At 35.8% G+C, this 24,391-nt stretch overlaps 2 protein-coding genes across 9 annotated transcripts in view; one reads left to right on the top strand and one right to left on the bottom strand.

Moving 5' to 3' along the window:
• LOC127864581 (uncharacterized) overlaps positions 1-2,013 on the bottom strand; it is a 31,962-nt gene extending 29,949 nt beyond the window's left edge. For 2 of the 3 annotated variants that reach the window (XM_052404323.1, XM_052404320.1), the window contains exons 1-2: positions 1,817-2,011; positions 17-35 (exon numbers count right to left, since the gene is read on the bottom strand). The gene's annotated coding sequence lies outside the window, so the exon portion shown is untranslated. Of the gene's footprint in view, positions 1-16; positions 36-1,816 lie in introns of all 3 variants that reach the window. The other variant, XM_052404321.1, reaches the window with a different exon arrangement.
• A 9,574-nt stretch (positions 2,014-11,587) lies between these two features.
• Positions 11,588-24,391, top strand: part of LOC127864576 (coiled-coil domain-containing protein 60-like) — a 58,785-nt gene continuing 45,981 nt past the window's right edge. For all 6 annotated transcript variants that reach the window (XM_052404315.1, XM_052404312.1, XM_052404313.1 and 3 more), the window contains exons 1-7: positions 11,588-11,804; positions 14,900-15,202; positions 16,847-16,924; positions 17,390-17,466; positions 18,319-18,388; positions 21,993-22,117; positions 24,193-24,333. In XM_052404315.1, the coding sequence (XP_052260275.1) occupies positions 11,802-11,804; positions 14,900-15,202; positions 16,847-16,924; positions 17,390-17,466; positions 18,319-18,388; positions 21,993-22,117; positions 24,193-24,333 (797 nt within the window). In that variant the 5' untranslated portion in view covers positions 11,588-11,801. The remainder of the gene's footprint in view (positions 11,805-14,899; positions 15,203-16,846; positions 16,925-17,389; positions 17,467-18,318; positions 18,389-21,992; positions 22,118-24,192; positions 24,334-24,391) is intronic.

The raw sequence follows: 24,391 nt of genomic DNA, 5'->3' as shown, positions 1-24,391 counted from the left end.
ACATTATCTATCTTACTCTATAAAACCGATTCACTCATCATAGTTCTGGCTACCATAACTTTAAATGTCGCTTGTTATGATTTTTGACTGGCGCGACTTTATAGTTATGGACCAACCGCATTAGGAAAGTCAACCAGAAATTCCCGAAAAGTTGACAGTTAACAAAGACCGGTCCAAAACAGCTTTTATATGCAGTTATTGGCCCAAATCAACCACTTCATCGGATTTTCACATTTAACTGATATATTCTTTCATAAAATACTATCTTAAACATATAAAATTTATCTATTCTGCTCTTACATATCGAGAAAAACAGCGATGTGACAGACTTTTTTGAAATGCAAATCTCCCGAGATTTCACGGTCATATGACGTTATTTCTATTTTTAGTAACATACCATGTGCTCATGTGTTTTCAAATTCAGAATGACATTTCCCGGTATTTAAGATTATTCTGGCTTGTTTTGTAAACAAATTGTAGTTTTAATACGAACTCAAAGTAACTATTATTTAAAACTACCTGATTCACACTGAAATCAGTCTTATAATCCACCCATACATGCCATAATTTTTCAGACCAATTCCGGGACATTGAGTTAAATTGTCCGGGACTTTTGCCGATTTTCCGGGACATGTAAAAAATGTAGCGATATTTATAGACATATGCATTTTTGGTACGGTTTTTTTTTGTTTCGCATCGTTAATTGCAAAAGTTCGAAAGCCTATCCGAAATACACTTGATCTATTAACGTCAAATTAAACATTACTACTTCCGTTACTAGATACAAGCTACGTGTTTTCAGTGTAAGCGTTCTAAACAAAGATGGTGACATCACTGCGTTATTGTTATTAAGACCGGTGTGTAACGCGTAGTTGTTGATACGCCTTTATTCATTTATAACATTTAAATCATAAAAAATACAACAATACAGTACCGTTAGATCGTCAACTCAAATCAATTCACAATACATACTGCTTTTAATTTTTTACTCAGCGATGTTGGACTTCAGATGTGTGAACAACTATCCTTTGCCCTTACGCAGCGGGAAATAAAGACGTAGTAGATTAAAGTCAATTAACATGCCGCCTTTTCGGTTTGACCGCGAACGTGAGATAATCGATATGATAACAGGACCCCTGTTAATTGATCGATTTTGACACGAATCGCAGTCTGCCTATTCGGGTAGGCATTGTCATGGAGACGCTGCAGATATACACAGATTCGAGATGCAGTTAAGCCTAAGATAAGGTACATGTATATATGGATTTTGTAAATTCCGGGACATTTGACAGATTTCCGGGACAGCGGGACAACGGGACAACTTGTCCCGGGACAGCGGGACAAGTTCTTCATTTCCGGGACTATCCTGGACAATCCGGGACGTATGGCATGTATGAATCCACCATACGTAAGTTGTTAATCACAAATAATAGATTTCAGAAAACGAAAGTAATGTTTACAATTTCAGCAAAAAATGTCAAGGTCGATCCGAAAGTATCCAAATGAAAACTCGTCACGTGACAAAGCGACAATGGCGTCAAAATTGTGAATTTCAGACTGATGAGAGTTATTTTCATCTATTGTAAGATGCATTTGAAATATTTGAACCTTAAAATATTCCCAGATGCAGTAATTTATATTCATTCACTAATATATGTAGAAATGTATGCAAGAAAATGAGCTTTCTTTGATTTATAGCGTGACATAAATATGTTACGACTCTGGTTGACTTTCGATACGAAGTTCGCTTCAGCGTACAGGTCTGTCAATACTATATAAACTGTACGCTGAAGTTTCTTTAGCTACACTCATCACTGACACTGAAGACTCGAAGTTCCTTTAAACCTTGCGAAGACTAACCAGTAAAATAGACAGACATTTAGACACACATAAATATACCTTGACTTGCTAAGCTATATAATACGAAATGTAACTTATGAAACCAAAACTTGAATGTGTGACATTTATTCGAGTTCTTGTTGTTGTTTTCAATTGGTTCACCTCACGTGAGATGTTGACACTGAAATATTATTGTCGTGTGAAAAACGCAAAGAGTTTATGGCAACGCACGAATGTCATGTTAAATCTAAATTTTGTGTTTCCAGAAAAGAAAATCCTTAATGGACTAGAAAGTATTTAATGTTTATCCTTTTGTTTGTATAAGTTTCTAATAAACGCGAGTTTCAACCTGCATATCCGCGTCAAATACTCGAATTTGTTCCTTAACAACCATTATTATTTACCATCCGGTGTTGTAGGGAAATTTATCTCACATGAATAATCCTCGCGAAAGTTAATGCATGCTTCTATATGACAAAAATAAAGCCATTTTTATAAGCTCGGCTGTTTTCGGAGAAAACTCGAGGTATTATCATAGCAAGCTCGTTGTCCGCCGTCCGCGTCGTGCTAAAACTTTAACATTTTGTTAAGGTTTAAGGTTTTGAACGTTGGCTCTAAAAATCAATGTGTTTCAAACTACAAATTTGAAACTTTATATGTAGCTGCACCTTGATTAGTTCTACATGCCACACCCATTTTTGGGTCCCTTTGTCAAAGGTCAAGGTCACTGTGACCTCTAAAAAAAATTATTCTGACAAGCTTTCATTTATTCAAAACTGCACCCGCAGCCGAGCGTGGCACCCGTTATGCGTTGCTCTTGTTGTATACATATCTGTTTAGGTATTTCTGCTTGAACTGTTATTGTTATCTTAGATTAAGAATTTATCAAATTTGTTATATGGGCATTTATGTTATATGTGAATTTTTTTGTGTTTCCTTTCTGACGTTCTCTCTAGTCTTGGTCACTGCAAACATGTGGCCATATTTTCTCTCAATTTTGCTAATGATGATTTAGCACTTCAACTTGGGAAAAAAGCTGTTTTTCATCAAAATTCGAAATTTTTCTGTTTTAATTTGTCTTACAAATGCTTAAGAAGTTATAGTCCAAGTTTTTCAAACATAAATGTTTTCTGATTGTTGCTGTGATCACAGGCAGCAGTATCATAAATTTGCCCCCCACCCCCCGGGACCCTACCCCCCGAGATTACCCCAGGGGTTCCAGATTGTTAAATGTACACCTATTGTGTATGGTTTACTTTTCAACATCGAATATTGGGAATATAGGGAAAATAACCCTCGTATAGGTATTATATATACACAAGGTATGAAACGTAGTATATGTCTATTGCTCAAAGATTGTGGAACACTGGACGTGACCTTTTTCACCGAAAACACACATGTTCCCATGCAGTTGCCGACAAAATGCAACTGGATTCGTTAAAAGACAGTAAAAGCAACTTGATTACACAACTAACCGATCTCCTGCTCGGCTGATAACTTTAATATTCAATTAAATTTGACTTTCACGCTATATGTCACTCGGTGTTTCATCTACACATGTACACCATTTTATATATATATAATACCTATACGAGGGTTATTTTTTCAAACCATTGGGGCGGGGGGGTAGGGTCCCGGAGGGGGGGGGGGGGGGGGGGGGGGGGGAGCAAATTTATGATACTGCTGCCTGTGGCTGTGATGTGAATCTGATTTCTCTTTAAATACACTTTTAGTGATGTTGTTAAGAGTTGGCCGTCCTTATTATTTATTCGTTGACGATTCTCTAAAAATAAAAAAATACATTTATAATATATACAGTCAAACATACCAAATTATTAACATGGTATTTAAATAAATAATTCAAACAATCGCGCGTATGTAATAATAATGCTAATACATACTGAAATACAAATACAATATAAATACCAGCAATATATTTACCGATATAAAGTCTTCCATACACAAAAGCCACACTCTTAAACAATTTAAAACTTAATAGATATTTACGTAGATCAACAATGAATAAATGACGTCGGATGCGTATATATATTTCGCGCCAAGATTATAATTAATTTTCCCGTAATTAATGGCATTAACACTCCCCACCATGAAATCACATGGATTTCATAATAATCAATGCATATCATTATAAACAAACATCAAAAATATAAATAAATGTAGATGTACTTGAACTAACTGTCCGAGAGCAGCTTGTTGTTGACCTGCTGAAGAGCTGCCTCAACCTCCTCAATGTTTATCTCAACACCAGGATGCAGTTTCTGGTAAAGACGACTCTGCTGTCTACGGAACTCATACGGGGCGGCAGAGCAGTTTTGTTCATTAAAGTAGTGGTCCATACAGTATAGCCCAGCCAGGTCCTTCTTATCTTCAATTTCTGTGACTCGCTTATCAAAGTTCTTCATTTTCTCAATGTCTCTGTTGATTTCCATGGTAAGTTTCTTCACAGCTGGCTCTTTCTTTGCCTTCTTCATCATCTTGTCGTCCATTGTACTCACTATGACCTCATCTGTGATATCAGAGGCCTTCGTTGGCAGGATGTTCTTTGGAGATGAGATTGGGCTCATCATGTCATATTCATCATCACTCTTCTTTTTCTTCTTCTTTTTCCATTTCTTTTTGCTCTTGGTTTTGTAATCATGTCTGACAATATCTCTGTCCATAGACTTTCCCACATCTGCCATCAGCCCTAGCTTCTCAGCGTGCTGCTGGTGCGTGTGATCCTGTAGGGCATACCGCTTAGTCCTGATGAACTCTATTGAGTAGTTCAACTTCTCCATGTACTGCTCTGGTACACTCAGGCCATCACGTATAGGTGTCTGTGCATGACTGATCACAGCCATGTCCGTCAGCATGGCCAACTCGTGGTAAGAAAGCTGGGGGGGGAGGCAGTTTTACCATATCCCAACGGGCCCGGGGCTCGCAGTATGGCAATCTGTCTGGGTTGATGATGCAGTATTTTGCCAAGAAGTCCAGTAAGTCATACAGCTGTTGCACTTCATGAATGGTGACCGGAGCTTCTTTAACCTTGGATTTCCATGTGGCAGGAGACGGCTTGTAGCTTGGTTGTATTTTCAGAGGAGGGGGCAGTTTTTTCTTCTCAGGGGGAAGTTCTTGCATCAATTCTATCACCTTCATCTCCTTCTTTACAACCTTGGACTGGTACCGCTTGTTTTCAGGTATTTCAGGTAACTCTGGGATTTCAATTGGAGGTTATTCTGGGATCTCAATGCTGTTACACTGGGCTCTTGAATAAAGCTTGCCTCGCTTGGCGAGTGGAATTCCTCGGAGGGCTGGGGTGTGGGTGTGGTTGCCTTTGATACGTGGTTTGAGGAAGGCTCATCATCAGTTTGCTCAAGGGGCAGTTCTGGTGTTTTAGGCTTATTTTCCTTATTTTCCCTTTTAACAATCTCTCTCTTCTTGGGTGGTGTCACGGAGCGCCACATGTCTCACCAGCCTTCTGCTGCCGCAATCGGAGCATCACGATTTCCGGAAGTAACATTCTGAGTCACAGAATAAGGCCTGCTAATATCATAACTTCTCGAATGTAACAAACATCGTCAGGTAAGGTGTTTTCGCCATGGTGCCCCACTTCCGGAACGTCTCCTCTGGACCGCACCGTCACATCGGACATCCGGTCTGTTCTGCTGGACCGCATGGTCAAATCGCAGGACATCCGGTCTGCTCCACCGGACTGCGCCGTCACACCGCCGGACATCTGGTCTGCTCCATTTGACCGCACAATCACATCGCCAGACATCCGGTTTGATCCACTAGACCGCCACATCACATCGCCGATGGCTGTTATTCCTTCCTCTGTTCCTTCTTCCCAGATTGCCTCCTCGATCCGCGCTTCCTCTACCTTGCTCTCGTGCTCAAGAAACTGGCGTTTCTGCTCAAGTACACACTGTTCCTGTTCGAGTACACGCTGTTCCTGTTCGAGTACATGCTGTTCCTGTTCGAGTCTGTGTTTCTCCCATAGCGTTTCTCATCTTGTGTTCTGCAAGCAAGTGTTTCGCCCTGGCACTTCTTAAGTTTGACCGCGATGACGCTGTCGTACTTGCACGGCTTACTGAAGATATCTTATCGTCATCAGGCGCCTTCTCATCAGCGACCAGCCACTGTGAAAGTCTCTCCTGGAACTTGTCGAAATTCTTCCGAGAACTTTTGAAAGATTTCGATAAATCTTCATACATTACTGAGTCTGTACACAAACTTACACGCTCTTGATGAACACATTTTAATGTCTCAAAATTTTCACACAATCTGTCCTTCAGCTGCTTTACATTCTCATAATCTACGTATGACGACATATTTTCTTCCAGTTTTTTATACAGCTTCGTTAAATTTGCTATATGGGTCGAACGCGAACGTTTCGCACTATTTAAGTCTCTTGATCCGTGAGTCGCCATTTCGTTTCTTATCATAATGTTCACATGTGCATTCAACCTTGAATCTTCTTCACATTAGCGTTGTTTCTTCGCACACTAAGTTGAAACTTGTTTCACCCCACGGAGTTGAGAACTGGTTATCCACACGGAATGCTATCGAGAATTGTTAAGAGTTGGCCGTTCAAAAACGAAGACACGAGATATGCGTCCTTATTATTTATTCGTTGACGATTCTCTAAAAATAAATACAATACATTTACAATATATACAGTCAAACATACACAATTATTAACATAGTATTAAAATAAATAATTTAAACGATTGCGCGTATGTAATAATAATGATAATACATACAGAAATACATATACAATATAAGTACCAACAATATATTTACCGATATTAATTCTTCCATACACAAAAACGCCACACTCTTAAACAATTTTAAACTTAACAGATATTTACGTCAAGCAACAATAAATCAATGACGTCGGATGCGTATATATATTTCGCGCCAACGTTATAATTAAATTTCCCGTAATTAACGGCGTTAACAAGATGTATTATTTAATTATGTTAACTGATGCTATTATTCAATCAATTTTACATGTTATTTTTTCTGCAAATGTACTTTAATTAGTTAAACCCTAACTCAAATGATTGTTTTTTCCTCAATTTTGTGAAGGGGCCGGGTCCCTTTGGAATGGGAAAATTCACAGGATTTTGACTCAAATTGGGAAATTAGTATTTCTGTTGTTGATTTGCAAAAAAATTCTTCAAAATTGAAATTAAAAGTGTTTCCATTGTTACATTTACTAAGGTTTAACTTATCTAGCTGGATGAGAGATGTTTGTAACACATTGTTGAGATCTAAAAAAAAAATTTTTGGAAACCTTCCATTGGGAATTTTGAGGTCCCATTTAGGAAAAATGTATACTTTTTTCCATCATGAATTGCACTTATTAGGAACCAATTTTGAAAGAAAACAACACTGCTTACCCTCCTATTAATATACATCCATAACACACATGTAATTAGGGTAACTCGCCCTTGAGTCGATTTTGCCCTTGAGTCGGACATTTTTATCTGTGTTGTTTTCAAAGATCAGTTTTGTTTAGCATGATTTGTGACGTTATAACGAACAATTTACCCTTCATACTCAAAATAAATACAATTTTGAAATAAAATGTTATCAAATATTATCTTATGATGAATTTGGATTCGTTTTAGTTTTAATTACTTCTGGTGACGGAAAATTCAGAATTTTCAATTATCGATTATCTTTATACCATCCGCATTTTGGTCAGATACGTTTGAAAGTATTCACAAATGACTTTATATTGAAAACATAACCTTATTCTATAATAATGAAAGGTAATAATAAATTTTCAGTGGTTTGCTCTATTGTATAGGTATTACAGTACAATGAATTACAACTCAATTAGTCTTTGTGGCAAACACAATTTGCCCTTATGGCGAACATGAGTTTATGTAATGGCAGATGCAAACAGATGAGAGTAAACCACATATTCATTCCAATTAACATGACTCAATCTATAAAGAATCCCATAGCTCACAAACAACAAGAATCACACAATGTTTTATCTTTAAATGTCTGTACTTTTCTTTGTCACCCCCAGTGCTACAAATGGTTCCGCTGTTGTAAAGGGCGGATAGACACTACAAGTGACCATGTCATTTTTCCTCTTTTTATAACTTATTTTATGTTGACAAAAAAATAAACTTATAAAATCAACATGAGGTTGTTACTGTGTAATTTGCATATTTATAAATATATGGATAACCAAATATATGCTAAATACGAATCTGTGTCAGTGTTTAGGGCGAATGAGTCCGACTCATGGGCGAAATCAGTGGGTATTGTTATTCAACCATTTTTCAATGAACAAAATTAAGCTGGGAATCAAATAAATATTTGTAAAATAGATTCATATGATATGATCATTAAAGCCTGCACAAGCTGAGTTCCAGGTTTGATTACAAAGCTTTTAATTATAGACTTATACTGCTAACCCTCCGACTTAAGGGCGAGTTACCCTATGTGCTTCATATATAATCAATCACACAACACCACTTAAAAACATCCTTTTCAATCTAAAGCAGGAAAAATGTGAATGGTCAATATGATAATTTTAAATGAAAAGCAAACATAGTTATTCAAAATTCTTTAAGATGTCAAAAATTTAAATCCCAATGCATAATTTGTAGCTTATTGAAGTATTTCATTAAACTTCAAGACCGATGAAAAAGTCTGGAGTGTTGACACATGACTTTCTTTGGATGGACAATACCTGGAATCACCATTCATGGGCTGTGATATTCTTTTAATGATAACAAGACCCTTTATCTGACTTGAAGCCATTTAAAGCCCACACTTGCCATTCAAATTCTTTAAGTGCATCAATTAAATTCTCTTTCAGAGTATACTTATATAAGAAGTTTGAATTTAGCTCCTCTGATTACATAGTGCGTACGTAGGTCTGTTAACTTTTGTCTTCTTCTGAGAACTGCTTTGTTGGCAGTTCTTTACTAGTTTGGTCAAATCATACCCCAGGGGTCAAAACTGGCTGCACTCTTGGGATAACTTTGTTTTGTTTTCAAATGTTTTTAGTAAAAACTTGTATTTTGTTCTAATGCTGTTGAAGATTTAGTCTGTGCCATACAGAGTATCAAAACAAAATCTTAGACATACCATAGTTATTACAAAAACGTCCCATCTGCAAGTGACAGGTTATAGTTTTCATCTGCAAGTAACATGTAAGTGTTCATCTGCAAGTAACAGGTTAGTTTTCATCTGCACATAACAGGTTAGTTTCTTAATGCATCAGGTTAGCAACCATCGGGCTTTAGAATTATAATTCTTAGAATTAATTCAACCATGACATCATGTTATTTAAATGTATATTTATTTTATAAGACTTAGTGTGCCAACTCAAGTCAAACCAGTCAGAATACATTTTTATATTTTGGGCATTTTAGACAAACGTTTTTCAACCAAGAAAATATCTTAGTGGTTAGATCAGTTAAAGGTAATCTGCAAGATTTACAACAATAATTTGTAAGAGGTTGATGTCTTATAATGACCCTTTCTGAAATCCCTGTCATTATAAGAAATAATATCCCTAGTTATAATCATATTTTGCATACAGTTATGAGTGTAATGTACTAAAAGGCCAGTTTGTTTGATGTCTGACTAGTAGGTTCTGAAGTAAATAGTGTCTGTTATCAAATGTTTTTGTAATCTGCTTTAAAGTAAGTGCTTATAAATATGATTCTGTATTAACAAAGGTCAATACCATATCAGATAAAGTGATAAAGAAAAAATGTGTACACATTTTTTTCATTTATGATAGGGGTCAGACCAGGCAACAATAAGCGAAATTTGTATTCAAATATTTAGTCATTAAAGTATTCAAATTATTCAAATATTCTCTTGTCTGGTATTCAATACATTTGTACAATTAAGATCCAAAAGTTTCTGTTTTTTATTGTTAACATAGATGCTACCAATTTATTATATGAAACAACATGCAACAAACAGGGATTTCTTTCCTTTTTTATAAGGAACCGGAAAATGGCACCTTCCCAATTGGGAAAAAATATAAATTTCTTAATTGCTGTCCAAAAAAATCCCAATCGAAGGTTTTAAATAAAATGCAACATTTAGTAAGTTTCCCTATGTATTCAATCAAATACACCATTTTCCCAATGTGAAGACTTCACGCCATGACTTTTCCCAATTGGGCAAAAAAATGGCAGACAAAATATATGTATATGCAGACTATTAAATGTATTCAAAAAAATTAATTAACAAAGATTTAAAAAGATGTAAGAAAGATTTTATAACGTTCCTGTATTAGAACATTGCTACACAAAAGTAAACTTAACAGATTTCTATTCCAATAAACATGTAAAAGGCTAACATTTTATGGTGCAAGAGGAATTTTTATGTCCATATTGTTTTTGCCCTGTTTGTTGGTTTGTTTGCGTCAAACTTTAACATTTGCCATAACTTTTGCAATATTGAAGATAGCAACTTCATATTTGGCATGCATGTGTATCTCATGGAGCTGCACATTTGAGTGGTGAAAGGTCAAGGTCATCCTTTAAGGTCAAAGGTCAAATATATGGGGGGACATAATGTTTCACAAACACATCTTGTTTTGCTTTAATTTAATATCACAGCAATACAGAAATACTCTTCAAATATACCAGGATACTATGAAATTGAGATATCATGGGTAATAAGCAGAACACTATTCATTTTAGGGATAAGTTTAACATGACGCCATAAGTATCAAAAATAGCAGTAAACTGTGACCATAACAATAAGAGGGTGATACATATATTTTAACACCTATCCTGTGTACTCGAGAACCCTTCCGACATCGAGTGTTCATAATAAGGTGCAAATAGTGACACATACTGTACTGAATTGAAACCCTTACAGCTGTTTTTGGTCAAATTTTAGATGGTAATTTGATACCATTGCCAATCTCAAAAGTTCCCAAACACACAGACATTTGCAGTTGATTAAAAAACAACAAATGTTAAACCCAAACAAAATCTCAACTCCCTAATCTTCTGAACTAGTTGAACGATGGCAAATTGCTTAATACAATATTTAAAACACTTATATTCTCAATTTTTTAGTATTATTAGTTAAAAAAAACATCACCAATTTCCCAAATTTTAGTTAAAATGATGTGTGTTTTTTTTTTCCAAAAAATAAAGGCTCCAAAATGGTGAAAAAGATCTGCCCTATTTACATAAAATAAGAAGCGGGTATTTGAATAGCAATTTTTAATGTTTGAATATTTTTTCTGTTTTGAATATAAGAACAATTGTTGCCATACCTTTTGATTATGTTCAGCTGAAAGGTCTATATAGTGCTAAAGTGACTATTCATTCTGGGCTGTTATTGCATTGTTATTTTATTTGTTAATCCTTAAATCAGATTACAGATTTAATCTGAACGACAAAACAGTTTTAATTACTTCAAAAGATAAAACTAGCTGATAAATCTGTATGTTTGATTATGATAACATTGAAAGATCAGTTATAAGAAATACAGAAAAAAATTGGAACCAAAATCCATTCAAATGCAGTTGAATTTTTATGATGCAATTTATACAACCATTCTGCTAACATAAACGTTATCGCATGGTAAATTTACTTTATTTGCAGTTGGAAATTAACTTAATGGTTTGAAACACTGTTAAATTTGAATTCATTTACACTTTACTGATTTCCTGTTGATTGAGGTAAACTATGTAAAGGAAGGTTTAAATTAAAAGCCTTTACTATCAAGATGGATTTTATTGCTTGAGCATGGTCATGTGTGCTAATCTCTGCATGTCGACAGCTTAAACACACACTTGTTTCAGTGTTAAATATTAATGAAGGAAGCAGACTTGTTCATAGAAATTAATTCTTCAAGAACAATTGTTGACAACAAACAGGATGTGATCGAGTTTATCAAGCAAAAGTTTTACTGATATTTTTGTGTGGACTTTATCAAATGCTTTTTTTATAATGGTTTGTATTATTGTTATTTTGAATTCTTTTAAAGTATGTTTCTATGGTATTATATTAACTTATAAAATATAACATTTAAGTCATGTGGTTTTGTTCAAGGTTTGCAACTGTCTTTAGAAGCAAAATATCATTCTAATACTATACTGACTCAATTCTAGTTCACCAATAATAAACTGGCAAAAATGAAGTCAGAGTGTAAGTCTTGTATTATATAGGATAAAAGGTAGTACATGTATCTGTCACTTTCCTTTTAGGGTCTTTCCAAACCATATATCAAAGCGCTGAAGACACTGAAGTTGTTCGCTATTGCATAATCTTAGACGCAACTCAGTTTTCAAAATTATGTTATAGCTTTTTATATCGCAAGTTTGAAATGAACACAACCCATTCAAACTTATAAAGAGTGTGTCTAAAAGCACAGGTTGAGATGTGTGTGCACTGTTTATCCTCATATTTATGCCCCCCTTAGAAGAAGAGGGGGTATATTGTTTTACACATGTCGGTCGGTCAGTCTGTCGGTCGGTCCGTCCACCAGATGGTTTCGGGATGATAACCCAAGAACGCTTTGGCCTAGGATCATGAAACTTCATAGGTACATTGATCATGACTGGCAGATGACCCCTATTGATTTTCAGGTCACTGGGTCAAAGGTCAAGGTCACAGTGACTCGAAATAGTAAAATGGTTTCCGGATGATAACTAAAGAATGCTTAGGCCTAGGATCATGAAACTTCATAGGTACATTGATCATGACTGGCAGATGACCCCTATTGATTTTCAGGTTACTAGGTCAAAGTTCAAGGTCACAGTGACTCAAAATAGTAAAATGGTTTCCGGATGATAACTCAAGAATGCTTATGCCTAGGATCATGAAACTTCATAGGTACATTGATCATGACTGGCAGATGACCCCTATTGATTTTCAGGTCACTAGGTCAAAGGTCAAGGTCACAGTGACTCAAAACAGTAAAATGGTTTCCGGATGATAACTCAAGAATGCTTAAGCCTAGGATCATGAAACTTCATAGGTACATTGATCATAACTGGAAGATGACCCTTATTGATTTTCAGGTCACTAGGTCAAAGGTCAAGGTCACAGTGACTCAAAACAGTAAAATGGTTTCCAGATGATAACTCAAGAATGCTTACGCCTAGGATCATGAAACTTCATAGGAACATTGATCATGACTGGCAGATGACCTCTATTGATTTTCAGGTCACTAGGTCGAAGGTCAAGGTCACAGTGACTTCAAATAGTAAAATGGTTTCTAGATGATAACTCAAGAATGCTTATGCATGAAACTTCATAGGTACATTGATGATGACTGGCAGATGACCGCTATTGATTTTCAGGTCACTAGGTCAAAGGTCAAGGTCACAGTGACTCGAAAAAGTAAAATGGTTTCCGGATGATAACTCAAGAATGCTTACAACTAGGATCATGAAACTTCATAGGTACATTGATCATGACTGGCAGGTGACCCCTATTAATTTTCAGGTCACTAGGTCAAAGGTCAAGGTCACAGTGACTCGAAATAGTAAAATGGTTTCCAGATGATAACTCAAGAATGCTTACGCCTAGGATCATGAAACTTCAAAGGTACATTGATCATGACTGGCAGATGACCCCTATTGATTTTCAGGTCACTAGGTTGAAGGTCAAGGTCACAGTGACTTCAAACAGTAAAATGGTTTCTGGATGATAACTGAAGAATGCTTATGCATGAAACTTCATAGGTACATTGATGATGACTGGCAGATGACCCCTATTGATTTTCAGGTCACTGGGTCAAAGGTCAAGGTCACAGTGACTCAAAAAAAGTAAAATGGTTTCCGGATGATAACTCAAGAATGCTTACGACTAGGATCATGAAACCTCATAGGTACATTGATCATGACTGGCAGATGACCCCTATTAATTTTCAGGTCACTAGGTCAAGGGTCAAGGTCACAGTGACTCGAAACAGTAAAATGGTTTCCTGATGATAACTCAAGAATTATTAGGCCTAGGATCATGAAACTTCAAAGGTACATTGATCATGACTGGCAGATGACCCCTTATGATTTTCAGGTCACTAGGTCGAAGGTCAAGGTCACAGTGACAAAAAACGTATTTACACAATGGCTGCCACTACAACTGACAGCCCATATGGGGGGCATGCATGTTTTACAAACAGCCCTTGTTATGTTATAGAGATAAGTCAAAATAACAACAATATGTCTCTTTTTTTCACCATTGGTTGCTGCACTGGCAACCATCTTTAGAATTTTGTTTCCTTGCTAAAGAATAACAAGCCTATAATCATGTACATGTTGTGTTATGTTTATCTAATACTTTATCTATTTTCTTTAAATTATTGAGCAACAATTTTGCCCACATGACAGATTTTTCATAATGCAGCATTAATCCCCGTTTTCTCTGAAAGCAGCCAATATATAAAGATTTCAATGATAAACTGGCAAATGTCATGGCACAGGCTGTTATAAACACTAGACTGGCCAATATCGTTGAACAAGCTCTTAAGGCTGTCTGCTACAGTGTACCAGTGGTTAAGTATGAACAGGCAGTGGTAATCGTTCCTAGCGTAGTGACTTGCAGTTACCGTTCCTAGCGTAGCTAAAGCAGACTGACTTGCAAAACTGCCTCTCTAAATTAGTTGTGAGCTAACGCTCACAACTAAAAATGTGTTGTTGTTTTTGTAAAATTTAAGGCAAAAATTAGGCCCCGTTCCCATTAAAAGGTTTAAAAAAAAAAGATTCCTGGCATCATTAAGCTCCTTTATTCAACTCTATAAGTTGCACCATAATCAGTATAATACTGTAAACACTTTTACCAAAATCAAACAGCACAAATGTCCCAATTTAAGTCAAAACAATGTTATTTTTCCAATTGGAACGGCCCTGGCTTCATTCCCAAAGAGATGATAAATTACACTGAATTTATAATTTTAGTTTTAGCTCCATAAAAGACTTATGTGTTTAATTATATTATGCAATACTTGCTGAATTTATACAAAAAAGTGAAAGCATAATATTATATTGTGGGTATTTAAGAAGCCACTATCAGTCCGTGACCTCTGTCCCTTTATTTCCCAGAGTTCCAAGGTCAGTGCAAACAAGATGCCTGCCAGCCAGGACCCTCGGTCCTACGTGAAGCCTGTGCCCCTGCCAATTCCAGCATGCAAGGGTCTTCGACTCCTGGCACGCGACACCATCCACTTCAACCCCGAGTTCCCAACTCGCGAGGATGTGCGTAAGAGCAACTACAAGCGACGGCAGTTCCAGATGGCATGCACAGGGTTCAAGGCTGCCAACCATAAGCCGTATATCGGGATTGGGGACCCGTTTTACCTGGATCAGAAGAAGATGATACTGCACGCCCTGGGACAGTGGTCAGAGGTAAAGTTACTCTTTTACATCTGTCAATGCTGACGCAATAGTATATATAAATTAATTTTAAATATCAGTGTGTTTTTTTATCATATTGGGAATGGACATGGGCCCCTTGAATCGGGAAAAATCATTTCAATTGAACTAACATTTTTGAATTTTGGGGTTTTTTTTGCTGGCAAATATACTATGTTCAAAATTGAGATTACCAGTGTTTTTAACATTATCTTTACATAGGGTTTATTTATAAAGCTGAAAAGGGAAATAAATCGAATATTGCTATATATTTTAAAAATATAATGTATTTTTCTTAGGTAACCTTCAAATGGGACTTTTAGGCAGTCATTTGGGAAAAATATATACTTGTTCAATTGGAGAATGGTCCAATTTAGGCCCCAAAGTTGATAAAAAAACCCACTGAATATTCAATCCATGCTTGTGGATATTGACATGCTTAGTGGTAAAATATGTTTTGTTACATATTTTGTGAATGGAAATTAATCCTTCAACTTTCTGTTGTTCCATGCTGATGCTTATTGTCAAACCACTGAGGCTAAAAGTTGCCCTTGAAATTGAATTCCTTTGCCACAAAACACTGAGCTGTAAGTTCTTTCTTAATAACCAACATTTAGTTTGTATTAAACTGTTTTTTTTATTTATTCAATTATGTTAGATATTTTGTTTCCTTTTCTATTTTTTGGAAACAAAATAAATCATTATAATTATCTGCAATCATGGACAAATAATAAAAAGTATCTTAATTCTTTGCAAGTTGATATGATCAAAAATTGCTACATTATCATCAGGTTTAAAGTTGTTATGTTTGCACAAACCAGTGACATGTGTTATTAATCAACTTCTGTCTACAGACAGTTGGCTTGGCTCTTGTTTACCTTTGGAACTTCATTTATAATCAAAATTTCACTCTGAAGTGTTAGTGTAAACATGTAATGAATTATTTTAGCAGCAACTTGCCTAATCACCGTTAACTATTTCCTACCCATGTCTCCTCAAAATCTACTGGCTGGTATACACTAAATCATATGTCAACAGTGTAGTGAAAACACGATAAGGCAGTCTTTAATAGATGTTTATTTAAGGCACTCATTAATAAAAATTAAGTCTAAATACAGAGTTTCAAACCCACAAGAAATTTTTGTATGCAGTATTGCTATTGAACCATGAACGATTCACAATTATGGCAAGTCAAAGCAATTGACATATACATTTTTTGCTGTTTATATTCCTACAATTAGTTTAATAAATAATGTCATATTGTAATATTCACAAATTAATACTTTTGGTAAAATACTGATAAAAGTATTTATTGTGGCAACAAATAAAGTTCCATTTTAAATCCTTTAATATCATGTAATTAAGATCCTATATGAGCAACTGAATCTTAATGCTTGTATGTCTTCCCAGAATAGACTTGACAGTCCGCAGAGGCTATAATGGGACGAGACTTTCTGTCTTAACTGCATTTAAACTAAGTAGAGAATTCCTTTAAATGGAAAATACAATAAAAACAGAAAGTCTCGTCCTTAGATAGACTGCAATCTTCACAGGCTAATCTGTGATGACACATAACTTGCGTGCATTAAGCCCAGTTTTCCAAAATCGTGGCTTATGTGTGTGACATTGACATTGCAGGACCAGGCAAGCTCCTCCAGCAGTTCCGAGGAGTCCGACACAGAGGATCACGCTTCTGACGACGTGCCAAAGCCTGCAGTATGTACACTGTAGTCTTACACATCCAGTTGAGTAGAGAAAGGGGATTAATTTCAGCAAGTCTTTCACATCACCGTGGGCAAGCATCTCCAAAAGCATGTATCAAGATATTTAGATAAACTGTTGTAAATTGTTAGCTAGAAATAAATAAAATAGCTGAACATTATAATCTTCTGAGGCAATAAACAACTAAAATAAGGCAGAATAAACAAAAATAAAGGCATACTTGCAACTTTTGTATTTTTCAATGTCAATATATTTGTTAATTATATTATATTTGTGTTATTTCTTGCGTACAGCTTTTTAGTAAGAAGTAAATGATAACATATGCTTTTTGAGAAATTGACTTCATAATGAGGCCTCTGCTGTAAGGTTTTGTCTTGGTTCAAGACTGCTTTTTGTCATATCTTAGTTTTGATTTGTCAGTCAGATTTCATTGCTGATCCATTTGTATTTCTATTCCAGTTTACAGCTGCAAAGTTTGTTCTGCGTAGATCAAGAAAGGACCTGAATACCTTGAATAAGGCTGTTGTACATGGCAGGTAGGGCTAAGACTGGGAGTTTCAACATGATAGTTATACATGTATGACTTTATTTAGATAGTCAATATTACTGTATTATTTGCATCTTACAAACTAAGCTTTCTTTAATGATGTTATTTACCATGGAAGCATTTGATTTTTAATTGTGTATCATTTGTTTAATCATGAGCATTCTGTTCTATGTAGTTGTAATTCTTTTAATGATGTCTATTGGGTGTCAATTGTTAAACGGAGATTATACTATTTTTATATGTGTTCAATTGTAATATATTGATAACAATATGTTACAATAACACAAAATATACAAGTAAAATTATACATTGAAGACGAATTTCATAAAATGTAGCAAAGACAAATAAGCGCCCCAAGCCGATTGTGACGAAGATATTTCGTACATATTTTCCTACAATAACCGAAGCATTCGTCTTTTTATTAGGATCGAAGTTAGTGTTTGTGTGTCGTATGAATAGATATCGTTGCAGGAAATTAAAATGAACTGTAAAACTAAATTTAGATTCACAGCATACATGCATGATATACATGCTGGCAAATTCGACTGTACAGACATTTTCCATTTCAGAATTAAATATCTGACTTATTTCACATTTTTGACACATGTTCTTCTTAACTTTTATTTTAATTTAAATTGAAATATATGTATAATAAGTTTTTTACACATTTTATATAAATTTATAAATATTTGACGAAATCATGAAATCTCCCTTTAATATGAGTTGTATTAAAATGACTGAAGCCCCTCTCCAGTCGTTGCAAGTAACTATTTGTTAAAAACTAATTCACATGTGTTTGTGATTTTGTAGAGATTTATAAATATTTAAATTTACTTTTCAGGAATATGATTAGAAATGTCAGCCTCGGGCATGGCCTGTTTGACTTGATCCACAAAGAGAAAGAAAGCAAAGTATGGTCTGGTGTCATGGAATTTGTTGTTTATTGCATGGTTCATTAAATTTGATATTCTTGTGCAAATGAATATGAAACAATTCTGAGTTCAATCTTGATAGGTTGCTTTATACTGAATCTTGATAGGTAGATTTATACTGAAGCTCGATAGGTTGGTTTATACTGAATCTTGATAGGTAGATTTATACTGAATCTTGATAGGTTGATTTATACTGAAGCTCGATAGGTTGATTTATACTGAATCTTGATAGGTAGATTTATACTGAATCTTGATAGGTTGATTTATATTTAATCTTGATAGGTAGATTTATACTGAATCTTGATAGGTAGATTTATACTGAATCTTGATAGGTAGATTTATACTGAATCTTGATAAGTTGATTTATACTTAATCTTGATAGGTAGATTTATACTGAATCTTGATAGGTTGATTTATACTGAATCTTGATAGGTAGATTTATACTGAATCTTGATAGGTAGATTTATACTGAAGCTCGATAGGTTGATTATCCCCACGCTTTTTGAAAAAAAGGTGGGGATATTGTGGTTATCTCCGCCGTCCGTCCGTCCGTCCGTCTGTCCGTCCGTCCGTCTGTCTGTCTGTCCGTCCGTCCTGGCCACTATCTCCTCCTACACTAAAAGCACTAGAACCTTGAAACTTACACACATGGTAGCTATGAGCATATGTGCGACCCTGCACTATTTGGAATTTTGATCTGACCCCTGGGTCAAAAGTTATAGCGGTTGGGATGGGGCCGCGTCAGAAATTATCACTCATTTTTTTAGGTTATTTTACATTTACTTCTTTATTTCTACACCGATTCACTTCAAATTGATACTGGACCTCTCTTATGACAATACGGTCAATCTCAACCATGCATGGCCCCATTCCCAACCCTGGGGCGCCCCGCCCACATAGGCCACACCCACCAAAAATTTCCATTTACTATAATTTTTTCATTTCTACACGGATTCACTTCAAATTGATACTGAACTTTTGTTATGACATAAGGGTCAATCTCAACTATGCATGGCCCCAATCCCAACCCTGGGGCGCCCGCCCACATAGGCCACACCCACCAAAAAATTCCATTTACTATATTTTTTTCATTTCTACACGGATTCACTTCAAATTGATACTGAACTTCTCTTATGACATTAGGGTCAATCTCAACTATGCATGGCCCCATAACCAACCCTGGGGCCCCGCCCACATAGACCACACCCACCCAAAATTGCCTTTACTATAATTTCTTCATTTCTACACCGATTCACTTCAAATTGATATTGAACTTCTCTTATGACAATACAGTCAATCTCAACTATGCATGGCCCCATTACCAACCCTGGGGCGCCCCGCCCACATAGACCACACCCACCCAAAATTGCCTTTTACTATAATTTCTTCATTTCTACACCGATTCACTTCAAATTGATACTGAACCTCTCTTATGACAATACGGTCAATCTCAACTATGCATGGCCCCATTACCAACCCTGGGGCCCCGCCCACATAGACCACACCCACCCAAAATTGCCTTTTACTATAACTTCTTCATTTCTACACCAATTCACTTCTAATTGATACTGAACCTCTCTTATGACAATACGGTCAATCTCAGCTATGCATGGCCCCATTACCAACCCTGGGGCACACCTAGGTCAAACATTCGGCGTGGGGATACGCGTCGGCCTCTGCCGCGCCATTTCTAGTTTATACTGAATCTTGATAGGTAGATTTATACTGAATCTTGATAGGTTGATTTATACTGAATCTTGATAGGTTGATTTATACTGAATCTTGATAGGTTGATTTATACTGAATCTTGATAGGTAGATTTATACTGAATATTGATAGGTAGATTTATACTGAATCTTGATAGGTTGATTTATACTGAATCTTGATAGGTTGATTTATACTGAATCTTGATAGGTTGATTTATACTGAATCTTGATAGGTAGATTTATACTGAATATTGATAGGTAGATTTATACTGAATCTTGATAGGTTGATTTATACTTAATCTTGATAGGTAGATTTATACTGAATCTTGATAGGTTGATTTATAATTAATCTTGATAGGTAGATTTATACTGAATCTTGATAGGTAGATTTATACTGAAGCTCGATAGGTTGATTTATACTGAATCTTGATAGTAGATTTATACTGAATCTTGATAGGTTGATTTATACTGAATCTTGATAGGTTGATTTATACTGAATCTTGATAGGTAGATTTATACTTAATCTTGATAGGTTGATTTATACTGAATCTTGATAGGTGAATTGATACTAAATCTTGATAGCTGGATTTATACTTAATCTTGATAGGTAGATTTATACTGAATCTTGATAGGTAGATTTATACTGAATCTTGATAGGTTGGTTTATACTGAAGCTCGATAGGTTGATTTATACTGAATCTTGATAGGTGGATTGATACTAAATCTTGATAGCTGGATTTATAATGAATCCAGTTTGGCCCTTGCTTATCTTATACAATTATGTATGAAATAATTCTTTCTTTAATCTTAATGGATCAATTTGTGTTGTCTGCAGTTTGGTCTATTCCATTTCCAAATCTGTGACTGGTTTGAGTAGTTGGTTATTTGATATGCCTGGTTATTATTACACAATTAATAAAACGTGCCATGATAGGATATTATTTGTTAGTTCAATTATGTATTTACATATATAGCTAAGTTTTGCTAAACATGTATGTTTTTTATGAACACATTCCAATTTTTGTCGGATAGAAATGTACTTTATAGTCTTTAGAGCATGTACATTTACCCATTGTCTAAGAATAATATCACAACTTTGAGAGTTGTTAAATTGTATTGCTTCATCACATTGTTCATTAAAAACAATTTTGCAATGTCTTTTCATATGGCTTGTCTGATTCCTGTGAAGTATTTGTATTTTATTGTTACAAGAATCGAGGAAACATATATACTTTTTCCCACTCAGGAACAAAGTGAACATGGCTATGTGCAACCTGCATAAAACCAGAACAGCCTTTGAGTGACCTGCAGTATGTTCAGGTTTTATGCTGTTTGCTGCTCATACGTATATTTGTGTTGGAAATGAAAGCCTTAAAACTTGAATCTAGTAAGAAAGGTCTAAACAAATTATATGATTTTCTTAGGGACTACAATATCCCCACCGTGCATATCTGAGTGGTAAAGGGTTAAATAAAATACATAAAATTTATCTTCCTTAACAAGCAAAATGTTTAAGTATGACATTTATATTTGGGGAAAACTGGGCGTAATGCTTGAGTGTAAAGCATCACCCCTGATTGGCCTGTGCTGTCCTTACAGGCTAATCAAGGACAACACTTTCTGCCTTCACTGGATTTTCATTTAGAAGAGACATCCTTCAAACAAAAAATTATATAAAAGTGGAAAATGTTGTTCCTGATTAGCCTGTGGAGACTGCACATGTTAATCTGTGATGACACTTAACCCACATGCATTAAGCCCTGTTTTACCAGAGCACGGCTCATATGTATTACATTCACTACACTCAAATAGGCCTTCTTAACAAGCAACTTGTTTAAGACTGTAATTTGTATTATCACTGTTGTTGTTGCGTTCAGAAACTTGAGAAGGAAGAGGCTCTGCGTCTACAGCAGGAGGCTCTCCGCAATGAGTTTCAGCCCCCCAAGGCAGCCAGTGATGATGAGACGGATGAAGACTTGGAGACAGATGTGGACCTAACCAGGTATGGCCTGCCACAGAGATTACTTGGCAGTGTGGTGGCTGAGTGCAACTTTTATTATAGCAGAATACAGCACATGGTTGTTTATTTACTATTTAATTTCAAGCCTTAAAGATGTTTGAGCCTCAGTCTGGGAAAAATGGTGTTTAATGCATGTGGATAAAGTGTAACCAGGGACAACACTTCCTGCCTTAACTGGATTTTCTCTTAGAAGTCATACATGCCATAATTTTTCAGACCAATTCAGGGACATTGAGTTAAATTGTCCGGGATTTTTGCCGATTTTCCGGGACATGTATAAAATGTAGCTATATTTATAGACATATGCATTTTTGGTACGTTTTTTTGTGTTTCGCATCGTTAATTGCAAAAGTTCGAAAGCCTATCCGAAATACACTTGATCTATTAACGTCAAATTAAACATTACTTCTTCCGTTACTAGATACAAGCCACGTGTTTTCAGTGTAAGCGTTCTAAACATAGATGGTGACGTCACTGCGTTATTGTTATTAAGACCGGTGCGTAACGCGTAGTTGTTGATACGCCTTTAGTCATTTATAACATTTATATAATAAATTTAGGATGGCGTTTTTATATGCTTACTTTTTTACTCAACTTCTTTGTCGGTTAAACGTACGAACATAAACTGCTTTTAATTTTTTACTCAGCGATGTTGGACTTCAGATGTGTAAACAACTATCCTTTGCCCTTACGCAGCGGAATATAATGACGTAGTAGATTAAAGTCAATTAACAACCACATTAAACAATGCCGCCTTTTCGGTTTGACCGCGAACGTGAGACAATCGATATGATAACAGGACCCATGTTAATTGATCGATTTTGACACGTAGCGTAGTCTGCCTATTCGGGTAGGCATTGTCATGGAGACGCTGCAGATATACACAGATTTGAGGTGCAGTTAAGCCTAAGATAAGGTACATGTATACCCTATATGGATTTTGTAAATTCCGGGACATTTGACAGACTTCCAGGACAGCGGGACAAGTTCTTCATTTCCGGGACTGTCCCGCACAATCCGGGACGTATGGCATGCATGCTTAGAAGAGACTTTTTTTAATGTAAAATACAATTAAAGCGGAAAGTGTCGTCTCTGATTAGCCTATGCTGACTGCATAAGCCAATCTTGGTAGACACTTAATACACATGCATAAAACACAGTTTTCCCAAACCAAGGCTTATTTTTTTTTGCAGAATACAGCGCTTGGTTGTTAATTTGCTATAGACTTTGAAGCATTTAAGATGTTTAACTGAAACTGGCACTCTGACAAATCCTCCAGTATTGATTGAATATCTGAGAAAATACAAGTGGAAGTGAAACTTTGTTTTTGTTTTATTTGGCTCATTATATTTATCTTGATAAAATGTGGAAGCTCAAACGATATTTTGATTGTATTTAATGCTAGTTGTGTTGGTTGAGGTGGCTGCAGTTGCAAATTGCTTTGATAAAGATTGGTTCACATCTTTCACCTTTCATCCATTTAGTCATTTACAAGCCTTTCAAAACTCCAAACATTTTATAACATTCATATTTAAGATTAAATTTACCTTTTGAGGAAAAAAGCTCTTATGTAACAAAAAAGTGTTACATCCAAAACTAAATGCAATATGACATTCTGTCTTTTGTTATATAAAATTATTATTTCTAAATAATGCAACGTTTTTGTAGCTTTGTAAAGTTGGCTAAGGACGTACCCGTAACTAAAACAGCATCGTTCTAGTAAAAGTGGGCTTAATGCATGTGCATAAAGTGTCATCCAAAATTAGCCTGTGCAGTCAGCATAGGCTGATCAGGTTTGAAACTTACATCTTTTATGGAATTTTTCAATGAAAGGAAGTCTTTTCAAAATGAAAATCAAGTCCAGACACAAAGTGTCATCCTTGATTAGCCTGTGCAGTCTGTGCAGGCTATTCTGGGATGAGACTTTATGCATATGTATTAAGCTCGATTTTTCAGAATGACACTCAAAAGATCAGATTTGCAGTTTATTGCTTAAGGACAGCTAACTTATTAATCCCCATTTGTCTCCAATGGTGTGTCATGTTTTGCTATGCTAGCTACATGGTCGCAGTGGCCCCCCCTGCCTTCCTAACGCAGCAGCAGGTGGATACAGACAAGGAGCTTGGTATCGTCAATGACAACGCCTCCGACTCCGATCAGAGTCCAGAACGGGAGCCGGCCTTCCAGACTTTCACGGGGTCGGTAAACATCAAGGGAACCAGTCTCTGCAAAAGTCACAAAACCAACAACTGTATC

This window comes from Dreissena polymorpha, chromosome 1, assembly GCF_020536995.1.
Source record: "Dreissena polymorpha isolate Duluth1 chromosome 1, UMN_Dpol_1.0, whole genome shotgun sequence".
Taxonomy (NCBI): domain Eukaryota; kingdom Metazoa; phylum Mollusca; class Bivalvia; order Myida; family Dreissenidae; genus Dreissena; species Dreissena polymorpha.
This window is presented reverse-complemented; position numbering and strand designations above follow the sequence as displayed.